Source organism: Octopus bimaculoides, chromosome 6 (genome assembly GCF_001194135.2).
Source record: "Octopus bimaculoides isolate UCB-OBI-ISO-001 chromosome 6, ASM119413v2, whole genome shotgun sequence".
Classification (NCBI taxonomy): domain Eukaryota; kingdom Metazoa; phylum Mollusca; class Cephalopoda; order Octopoda; family Octopodidae; genus Octopus; species Octopus bimaculoides.
The window spans coordinates 42,900,159-42,911,887 of NC_068986.1; the positions used below are offsets into that span (position 1 = coordinate 42,900,159).

Below are 11,729 nucleotides of genomic sequence, written 5' to 3' on the forward strand. Positions count from 1 at the left end.
GTGTGTGTATGTATGTATGTATGTATATATGTTTATATATACAGAAAGAGTGTGTGTGAGAGAGAGAGAGAGAGAGAGAGAGCGAAATTAGGTTGTCGCATTTCAAAATGGGAAGGATACAAATACTTCTTTCGTTTTAGTTAATATTCCTTTCCACAAAATATTTCCCGTGATTATTGATAATATAATCAGATCTACTTAGCAATTTGTTAAAAGCTCAGGCGTAAAATTCCTCAAGTTTTGAAGTTTTAAAAAGCAAAGAAATATTCAGTTTTAGACTGTTCACTCTTTTTACTTTGCATAATTTTGCACACGGCTTAGAGCGTTACACACACACAAAATTGGAGCTTCATAACATTTTTTATTTATAGTAAGGCACTCATAAACACACGCAGGGACTCACATACACACACATGGACGATCTCTGCCACACGGATACACGATGGTCATTTTCTCAATGCTACAATTTAAATGACGAAAACTTCAGTATGTAAATACTGAAGTTTACATTCTGTGCAATGAAAGAAACAGCTACTAAATCTAGCAAATATTTGCAGGTTAAACCGAGTACGATGTAGAATTTGAGACTTTGATATATAATACATCAAATATTGGGCAGTGAACTGGCTGGCAGAATCGTGAGCATGCTGGATGAAATGCTTAGCGGCATTTCGTCCGTTTTCATGGAGTTGAAATTCCACTGAGGTCGACTTTGCCTGTCAACCTTTCGAGGTCGATAAAATATGTATCAATTAAGCACTGGTGTCGATGTGAGTAAATTAACCACTTCCCGTAAAATGCTGGTCTTTTGCTGAAATTCGAAACCGATATACATCAAATATAAAGAAAAAACTAAAAATTAAAATAAAGTTACATACGATAGACGAACTTACACTTATTGATGATATTGTTTTTATGACAAGAAAACTACATTATTTAAATGTCGAAATTTCGTGTAAAAATTAATCTACAATTTCATTTTTTTGTACATTGTGTTTTACAGCTAAGCCATATTTTGTTTTACCATTAAAACCACAGCATATCGATGTTGGTTCTCATCTAACTTGGCGTTGTGATGCCCGCGGACGCCCGAAAGTGACTTACAGTTGGTACAAAAATGGTGTACTTATAGATGAAAAACGAGATAATGTTAAAATACAGGGAAATATGTTGATTATCAACGCTGCCGATAAAGATCTCCACAGTGGGATGTACCAATGTGGAGCTTCAAATACCTTTGGTATCACTTTCAGTGGTGCTCAATTGAGAGTTTTGGGTAAGACTAAATTTCATTTTTTCGTTTACTCTGTGTATTTTCATTTAAATAGGTATTAGGGGTTAAGTTAGTAATGGTGAATTAAACATATTTCCTTATAGAAAATTCATTGATAATTCATTTTTTATGATTAAATTTGTTTTTCTGACATGATGTAGAAAAGCAATAAAGCTGTAATATCAACTGCAATAATTTCAAGATAGTTAATCAAATTTGCGGCTTTCTGTGTCATTATTCGGAGGAAATAGAATCTAGACGATTCTTGTAAAGATAACTTGAATGATATCTTACTTAATTAAGCGATATATCATGTCATTCAATATTGTATGAGAACATTCTATTCAAAATAAAATGACGTACACTTCATATATGATGTAGCACTACATACATTGTATTAAATCATGTAATGTTACATAATTCTGTATCACAATATCAGTCATGCTCTGAAAATAGCAGCCAAATCATCCTCAAATCACACACTTACTGCCTGCTAAAAGAGAAAGGTATTGTAAACTAATGTACCCATCTCTCCATCCATCTATCCACTTTCATCTCTTATTTCTGGAAGGGTCATTGGAGTAGAATACTCAGGTAGCTCCTTCACGGGGTCTTATCAGAATCAACCGTCATTAAACATTCCTGCTGGATTCCCAAGCATGACCTACTGAGACTATGGATATTATCCAACCATATCTTTCTTGGACTACTAGGTTTCCTGCCGTTTCTCTCAGCCTGAAGAATCTGTCTTGCGATACTTACCTGCGACGTTCCTGCTTTGGCTGTCTTACATATCCTACAAAAAGTTAAGAACATCCCTGTCTGAATGTCGAGACATAGCATGGTCAAATAATTTAGTAGTTTCTTTTGCAATCACCGACTGTTAGGTACGATCCTACTGTGGAGCCTTTTGGTCAGGCGTATTTTACAATAGCCTCAGTTCAGTCCAATCCTTGTGAGTTTCGACGGAATAAAACTGAGGAAGTTCGTCGACTGAAGTGTACATGTAATTTAACGATGCTGACTTGTTACACTGCGCAGGTAGTTCCATCTAAAAATTACGTTAAGGCACACTTCATTGTACAATGTTCAGCAACTTAGATGCGAATGCAATGAGCAAACAGCTTTATTGATCAAATAACTGAATACTCTTCGTCGTCAATGACGGAGGCACATTAACTTCTCCCACTAAGTCACCATTACTTATATCAAGCCAAACCCTTTTTCGATAAAATATGGAAATAAATGTATGAAAATGTATTGTGGTGACGTTAATTGTCTTTCTCTGCCCCTCTCTCTCCCCATGTATATATGTGTGTGTGTGTGTATGTATGTGTGTGTGTGTGTCTGCTTGGGTAGATAGTTTGGAATAGCTCCAAGAGACTCTGGATTCGACACCAATGCGTAGCATGTTTCACAAATGCCTATAACGTAACATCGGGTGGATGTGAATAGTGTTTATGATATTGGCTAGAAGGAAACTATGCAGAACTCCGATTGCTGGATTATGTCTGTAATTCAAAGTACCTGACTTATAACGTTTGTATCACGTTGATTCCACACGCAAACTACCATATGGGTAAACTGCTTCAAAAATACTGAGTTCTTTCACATACCAATTCCTCGTGTAGGTGTTGATTGAATATTTGGACGTTCATGAGGTGAATTCTACAGGAGAGCCCTTCACATACACACACATTTATATATATCCCTTCATAAATACACCAGAATGTAGCTCCCCACATCTGCATTCGAAGGGTTCTATATTCCTGTTTGCTTACTGTCAAATTGTTTCTCCTCCTTAGATATTTTGTCCAGGAAAGGATCACACACTTCACTGCAATCCTAAATGTCAATCTTCTGTACAGAGTGTTATGTACAGAGCCTTGCAATTCTTGGTTTTGTTTACTTTCTAGATGATTCTATTTTTTTTTTCTTTTTTGGTCTATTGGGCAACTTCAAATAACTTAGAAGTGTCAATGAGGACTGTCGCTCTCTCTGGTTTTCTCCCGCCTGTTCTTTTTCTTGATCTAATTTCACAAAAGGATCTCCAATGTTAAGAGACATAATCTAGATGCAGGGGAATCCACAACAATCATTAAAGAACGATCTCAAACATGGGCAGAGAAAAGGTCATCAGTGAAGATTTTTCTCAAGTGTACCTGGTAAACGGTTTCTCAGAAACCTGACTGAATGTCCATAGAAAACAGTTCAAAGGAAAAGATTCTGAAATATTCCAGGAATTACAAATATATGCATCCTTATTTCTCCTTATTTTCTTTCGTCTTCAGGTCAGCATCAGCGTTATACTTGTTTTTGAAAGGTCCCAAAACAGCTCTATGAAAAGGTTGCATCTTGTGTGAGGAAGTGACAGCAATAGTATTCCATGTTCTCAGACATACTGAAAGACCTTCATGTCAATGTAACTACCGTGATATTCAAGTGTCAATAGCATTTCTTTCTGGTGTGCAGTAATGTGCATAACAAAATGATTAATGAAAGGGGAAAAAGTTTTATTGCTCCATCATCTCTGAGGAATGTGTTACACCGAGAGAACTCGATGCTGCAATCAAAGGAACACAAATGTAGGAAGAACAGTCGTTGATGTAGCATGGGTTGCATAGTAAATAGTTTCAAATTAACCTCATACTTCTAATACTGTGGCTTCAAAAACTTTGGCTTTTATCTTTAAGTTATGAATGTTTCCAATTTGTTCTCACTGTCGTATATTTACTTCCGTCGAGATTCCAGGTATTGTCTAGTGTGAATTTCTATCTCTCAAGAAGTTTCATAGTTGCAGAAAGTGTCACGTTATGATGTATGTAGCTGGCTGCACAACACAGGGATGAAACCTCAGATTTTTCAATGAAATGTTCTTATCCTTTTTGAGGAGATGATGAGCCAAATTTTTGCCTGCACTTTCACGGAAAAAGCATAAAGCAGTCAGTGTAGCATGGCTTGACAAGGGCGAATCTTTTAGACAAAGACACAATTCAGGAGATAGGCTTCCATACAGTTTCGTCTATCCAATATCACAAAGCATAGGATGATTGAAGTTACATAATAATGACACTTGCCAAAGGTACTACCCAGTGGGATCGAACTCAAGAACTCATGATCGCGAAGCAAACTTATTTACCATTCAGCCACACAGAACCTTTGTATATGCGTGTACTTGTGTGTGGGTGGGTGTTTTCGTGTGTACAGATATGTATGTTTGAGTATAAATGTAAACATGTAAGATGCATGTGTATAAATGTATGGATGTATGCAAATTGCATAATTCGGTGATTTACATAACCTTTCCAAACAGTAAATTGTTTACCATTCAATCTATAGAAAAATTGTTCCATTAATTGCATATGTATATTATGTCAATTACGTTTGACTGCATAAATTATGTCCGATTTTCAGTGAAAGCAAATGGTAAAAGGTTACTCAACATCTATTTGGCTTGACATATATAAAATGAATTAAAGACGATCGAAGTTCAGATTCCTATCCCTCCCTCCCTCCATCCATCCTACATTCATACATACATACTGACAGACAGACGGACATTCAGATATACAAACATATATACATACATATGAAATTTGTGTATGTCTTAACTCCATTTTTCCAGCGTTCAAACCAACTTTTATAAGATCTCGTCAATCTAAGACTATGTCTGGAGCACTTATGGGAAATGTGTCACTTATATGTGATCCGGAAAGTGCTCCTGAGGCTGTAATTACGTGGTCAAAAGATGGGGCAGAACTGAATCTTGATGTGTCTGCCAACGAAAATGTTCATTTGCGCTTACTTACTAATGGAAATCTTTTCCTAAACAATATTAATGCCAATGATGCCGGCAACTACTCTTGCAAAGCTAGCAACACACTGGGAGAAGCAACATTTACAATACATTTCAGAGTAACGGGTGAGTATTTTCTTATAAAACTACTTTTTCGTTTTCTGTTGGCTATAGATTTAATGAGCATTGTAGAAATTTTGTATTCTTGAATCATAATTGAAATTGAATAATTGAAAATCAAAATAAAGATTAAACAGTAACGTTAATGTTATTACCCACGAAAGAATTGCCAGTCTACATTTTTACTCACACGATAGAATATGATAATTTTATCAAAGGAATTGTTTTCCTTGTGATCATGTTTGTTGCAGCTGTGTATCTTAAACGATTTATATCGAATATATGTACAGCGCCTCCATCCATTGTTTTGTTTCGGTTAAAAAAAAGATCCTTTTTATGAAAGCGAGTATTATTAACATAACTATAAGTTCTTCTTCTTCTTCTTCTTCTTCTTCTTCTTCTTCTTCTTCTTCTTCTTCTTCTTCTTCTTCTTCTTCTTCTTCTTCTTCTTCTTCTTCTTCTTCTTCTTCTTCTTCTTCTTCTTCTTCTTCTTCTTCTTCTTCTGCTGCTGCTGCTTCTTCTTCTCCTACAATTGTAGCATTAACTTCAATTACGTAAGCAAAAGTTCTTACATACATACGTTATTATAGGCAGACTTTTAAAAGCAGACGCAAAAGAATAGTAATAATAGAAATCAGAGCTTCAGATTTAAACATTTACCAATAAGAAATCGTAGTCACAAGAAGGACCAGGAGCGGAGGATATGACCATTCAGATTAGTAGAGAAGACAGTTAACAAAGTCAGTAAACCTTTTGTTTATTTTGTGAAACAGACATAGGTCTCTCATAATGTAATATTGTGAAAAAGTTTATGTAACGTAATCTGCTTGCTTCCTTTCCTGAAAATTTTATTTAAGAAACCGTAAGAGAAAAATGACATAATTCTGGAGTTAGTAATTGTGTCCACAAAGTAGCAGTTAAAAGTTCTGACCGTTGTATGAAATATTGTTATTTCCTGCGCCTAGAGAATGGCATTGTCACTATATCACTGCTTTTCATGACAGATGTAGACAGATGAATGCAGGTATGGTATACCACAAACACCTGCCGACAAAACTGTATTATAATATAAGGGGCGGAAAAATACATGTCACATCCAACATTATTGGCAGTGATATTGGCACTAGACTTGCCATCACCTGTTTGGAACAGTATGGATTCATATAGTCTAGCGAGGGGACCAAAAATGACTAGTGGTCGGATGGGTCTAACTGAACATGCAGTTTCTGATAGCTTTTTTCGAAGATTACAGAACTATTTGGGAGACGTACTCTATCGCTGGGGGGCATAAACCAATGAAATTGGCTGTACAGAGCAGAAAGATCCGCTGTCATCTGTGTGGCAGTAAGAGCCGTTTGAGGTTTTGCACTCTGCAGATCTGGAAGGGCAGAAGAAGAGGGAGTGATAACATTGCTGAGAAAGGAACATAACAAGGGGATCTACAGCCATTTTTAACTTGTAGAAGGACAGGTCTCTGTTCACGGAAATAATGTCAGTTAATATGGATGTGAGGTGGTGTTGATGCACGTTATTGAAGTCGTTCTTAGGATTTTTTGTGTCTTCAGTGTTTGGTAGAAGGTATGTTGTTCCTTCAGTCAGCCAGGCAGGTATTTGCTCTAGGTTCTGGATGACATCAGTCAGAGATGCTGCTAAAATTTGGTGTATTTCTATCAGACAATTTAACCAGAAGTTGGGAATTCGGTCCAGTCCTGGAGTTTTCCATTTCTGAGACTTCCTTAGAACACATTTTAGCTCTTCTATTCCTATTGCCTGCCATTTCTGCTCTTCAACTTCTTCCAGTCTCACTTTCTCATGCTCTATCCAGTCAGCTTTAGCATCATATTCCTTTTTGCTGCTCCATATCTTCTTCCAGAACTCTTTCATTTCTGCAGTCTTGGGTGGCTTCTTTACTTCTATCATACTTTTGCCTATTTTCCAATAAAATTTCTTTGCATCCGTCTTGAATATCTTGTTTTGTTGATAAACTTTGATTCTTTTATAATACTTTCTTAGGCTTTCAGTTGTATTCATTGTTTCACTTGTTCCTTGGTTGTAGCGAGTTTTATAAAATCTTTCATTTTATATTTTTGCTTGATTTTCCTAGCTCGTTTCGTCTTAACATTTACTCATCTAGCATGTTCATCGAGAACTGATACATCCGTCCTCAGAGATCTGACCTCTTTTTTGTATTGCTACTTTCCACTTAGGAGGTCTATTTACATGGTTGGTCCTTTTCTGTGTCATCCTGATACTTAGTTGAGCAGTTACAACTTTAGTAGTGGAATAAATGAGGTTATCTAAGGTTGTTAGGTCATTTCCCTTATTACTTAAGATCTGTCTATGAGCAACATTATATATCATGATTATGTTGTTGTTTTTTATGCTGTTTGAGAACTTTGCCAGTGGTTCACTATTGATGATATCAGTAGACTCATTCTTGCTGAGTTCTCTGATGATATCTTCTTTTGCTTCATGATCTTCTCTTTATTATTCACCTCAAATTCCGTGTCATACATTTTCTGGTGTTCTTGAAGTAGGTCTACTTTCTCCTCTTTTTCCGCGTATCTGTTTTTCGCTATTCTTTTTTCAGCTTCCTCATTGGGATACATTACTCGTACACTGGGTTCTGTGCATTTGTTACCTATTTCATCTGCATTGTTGCTGTTCTTATTTCGCCTACCATGAGATATTTGTGTCCTAATTTGGCTAATTGCAGCGTCAGTCAAATTTTTATTCTTCATGATGTCTCTACGTACGTTACTTAGTTCATTTGCATGTATATATCTGCGTATTTCAATGCCTACTAAGTTTCTCCGTGAAATGTAAGTTTGAACTATGAGGTTATTGTTTAGGTTTAGTTGGGCTGTATAGAAAGCTTTCATTACATCTTTATAATCCTCTCTAGTCCATTTTATGCGTTTTGCTTAAGGTGATGCTTTTGGTGGTGTCACTACAGGCCTATGGTCAGGGTTATCCTGGATTTGGTTACCTAGTAGATGTTCTTTTAGAGAGTTTGTTCCAGCAGCAGACTTTTCGATCCCAGTCTTGTTCCCCACTGAGTAACGCGGTCCTTGTTGTCCTGGGGGGTGACAGATCCGGCGTGAGTTTTGGCTTGTCATTAAGGCATTGACAGTGGCAATAAGAGACGGGTCTGTTTGCTTAGAGTTGACTTTTTGAACTGCCACCACTTCCTTGTTCTTCAAATGGATATATTTATATTGTAGGCTGATAGATCAAAAATCGTCTCTATGCTTTTTGGTAGCCATGTTTCCCAGCATAACCGTTTGAGTGAACAATTTGCTCCCTTTCTCTATTCGATTGTGGGAAGTCGCTTTGTTTTTGTTTGTGATCGGTACGGCGTCGCTCGTGACACGTGTTTTCTCTTTTATTTTCTGTATGTGTATGTGTGTGCTGTGTAGGCATTGTTTCTGTTGTTATAGACAGTTGCATTGCATGTATAGGTAATTATTCAAATTACGTAGTTATTGTGTAAGTGGTGTTTATCTAGATTTCCTGGTGCTAGATTCGACCACTCGCGCATGTTGCATTGAGATACCGTGCATTTAAGAAAGAAACTACCCTTTATGTGAGAAAAGTCTTTCCGGCTTTTTAGTTCCTCTACTTTAACTGAACCCCTCCTACATTTGTATTGCGAAGCTTTCCTTCCATCGCACCAATGTTATTGGATTGAGTTTGTTTTGTAGAGAGAGCTCCTTAGCGTACGTTCATGTTGTTGTTATTATTATTAGTGATGGGGCACGGCCTAGTTATGAAGGTGTTGCACTCACGATCGCGAGATCGTGGTTTCAATCCCTAGACCGGGAGGTGCGCTGTGTTCTTGAGCAAAACACTTCATCAGCCGTTGCTCTGCGATCACTTCGACACCTGACTCATGGTACACTACACTACACACCTCTTCACACAACGTCGATTTGACAGTGAGTTAATGTACAGCACATATATTTGATCACTACAAACAAACAATTCATACTGGTCGGTCAGCAAAAGCTGAACACTCATACGTTACCATCGACGGGAGGGTCCATCGTTATTATCAGTAGTAGTATTATTATTAGTAGTAGTAGTAGTAGTTACGTTTTTATCCGAGTTTCCACAATAATATCAGGTGTATCTGTGTTCCCAAACTATGTGCTGTATTGACTTTTGAGGATAGTGATAGCGTGATTGCGTTAAATATATACACTGTTGGTTGTGTATTAGTAATTACATAACCTATCTCTTTAGAATGTGTCTGGTATTAGTTGTTGGTGCTCTCCACAAAAATTTAGGGCCTTGTGCTGGTTTTAAAAAGAAATATATAGCAGATACAAAAAAAAAACCCAAATATTGCTATAATAACCACCAACTAGAAACTGTAAAGACATTGTAGTAGATAAAAGAAATTAAATATGTAATTTCTATGCACTTTCTTCCTCGTGCTTCTTAATTTCAAATTGAAATTTCTAATACCGCCTCGTGTTATGACAGGATACTTATCTCCCTTGCATCAATGGCCAAAGCCAGAGGGCACCACATGTATGGGATATTATGTTACTGAATCACTATTGGTGGAATATGAAATGCAAATATTACTGTATCGAAATATGTAACATACGGCACTAATGCCTTGATAACATTCCCAAATACTTCCATCACCACAAAAATAAATTCTGATATTGCCAAATGATATTCATTATCAATAACTCATGTATTTCAAAGGTCATTGATACAGCTATGAATGATAGCCAGGGTACTGGATGGGTTCCATGTACAGTTATCTACAACACAATCTCAGCCTACAAGGTCATCCCCGCACTTTTTTTCGCTTGGCAGAAAAACAATTTCCTGAATCTTCCTAAATCAGGATAAAATCAGGCTTTTCTTCTTCATTAATTTTGTCTAACTCTGAGGTGAACATTTTTCACTTTTGCTGTTTGAACTGAAAAACAAAATGTAAATTACTAAACTAAATTAATTATTTACGTTTGTATAATGTACTACTATTTATGAAAATTTATTTGTAATGAAGTACTGCTACTTCACTCAATCCTGAACATTCTCGAATCAAAACTTGTTTAATTTCCTTCTTAAGTAAAGATTCATATTACCTTATATTGCGCATCAATGTATAATTACATGTAACAAAAACTTTTGCTTAATGAACTATGCAAAAATTCATGTCATAGATAACATTAGATATATATTTGTCACGAGACAGGGAAATGTATTGCATAGGTAGTCATTTCTAAAACTTGATTCGTGAAAATTATTTCGCTGCAGCTAAAACATAATATAAAACATTTCTAAATAGTATTTGTTAATTGTTATTCTTTGCTTCTTTTCCCAAGAAACGACAGAAATTGCATCGTACTATACATGCATTAACAATTCCAATTTGTTTCAGCATTAGATAAAAATTTCAATTTTTGTTTCCTTTTTTATCTCATATTGTGATCTAACCATCGTGGATTGGGGTTTACTACTATCGTAAAAATTAATCGGGATTCTCTAAAAATCTATATGGCATGAAATATGTTTCTGACAATTTTATAACATTCTTTTGTCTTTCGAGTATTAAATATATTTCACGCAATTAATAGATAATTTTCATAAATATTAGCTTAAAAGATTAGCTTAAAATACACTTTCAGAAAAAGTTATTAAACGGAGAATGAAATCTGAAAAAGGATTCTAAACGATTATATTTCACCGATTGGTTAGAAACATGATCGTACTTTAAAACTTGTAGATATACCCGACCTTGCTTGGGATTAAAACAGGATAGTTTTTTTATTGTTTTATTTGTTTCAGTCATGCGACGAGGGCCATACTGGAGAACCACTATTGGTCGAACTAATGGACCACACGATCTATTCTTTCTAAGCCTAGTACTTATTTTATCTGTCTCATTTGATGAACCGCTAAGATATGGGAGCGTAACCACAGCAACATCGGTTGTCAAGCAATGGAGGGGATACAAACACAAACAGATACACACACCACACACATACACAAATATACACATATATATGACAGTCTTCTCTCAATTTCCGTATACGAGATCCACTTACAAGGCTTTGGTCGATCTGAGGATATAATATATATATATATATATATATATATATATAGGGAGAATTCACAAAAAAAAAATAAGACGAAGACAGGTGGTGTAAGCAACAAAAATATGTATTAGTTTAACGTTCAGTAAGTGAAAAAATCTTTAACGTTTCGAGCCTACGCTCTTCCACAGAAAGGGACAAAGAAGGAAGAAGAGTTTAGAAGATACAAAAAGGTTAAGAAAACTTCAAAGGGTTCAAAAGCTTCAAACGTCGTGGTGTATTGGAGCGATTTCTCATCAACAGAAGAGTGTAATCCATGGGTAGGAGAGGTGCAGATGAAGTGTGTGAGAGTAGAAAGTACAGGTATAGAAACCAGGTAGAATATATATATATATATATATATATATATATATATAGATAGATAGATAGATATCTTTTTATTATAGCCACACAGGGCTAAATACAGAAAATGGACAAAATA

The 11,729-nt window shown here is 35.9% G+C and overlaps 1 protein-coding gene across 1 annotated transcript in view; it reads left to right on the forward strand.

The window, feature by feature from the left end:
• Positions 1 to 11,729, forward strand: part of LOC106874031 (contactin) — a 164,816-nt gene that overhangs the window by 51,983 nt on the left and 101,104 nt on the right. The window contains exons 11-12 of the mRNA XM_052968460.1: positions 1,004 to 1,276; positions 4,899 to 5,195. Of these exons, the coding sequence (XP_052824420.1) occupies positions 1,004 to 1,276; positions 4,899 to 5,195 (570 nt within the window). The remainder of the gene's footprint in view (positions 1 to 1,003; positions 1,277 to 4,898; positions 5,196 to 11,729) is intronic.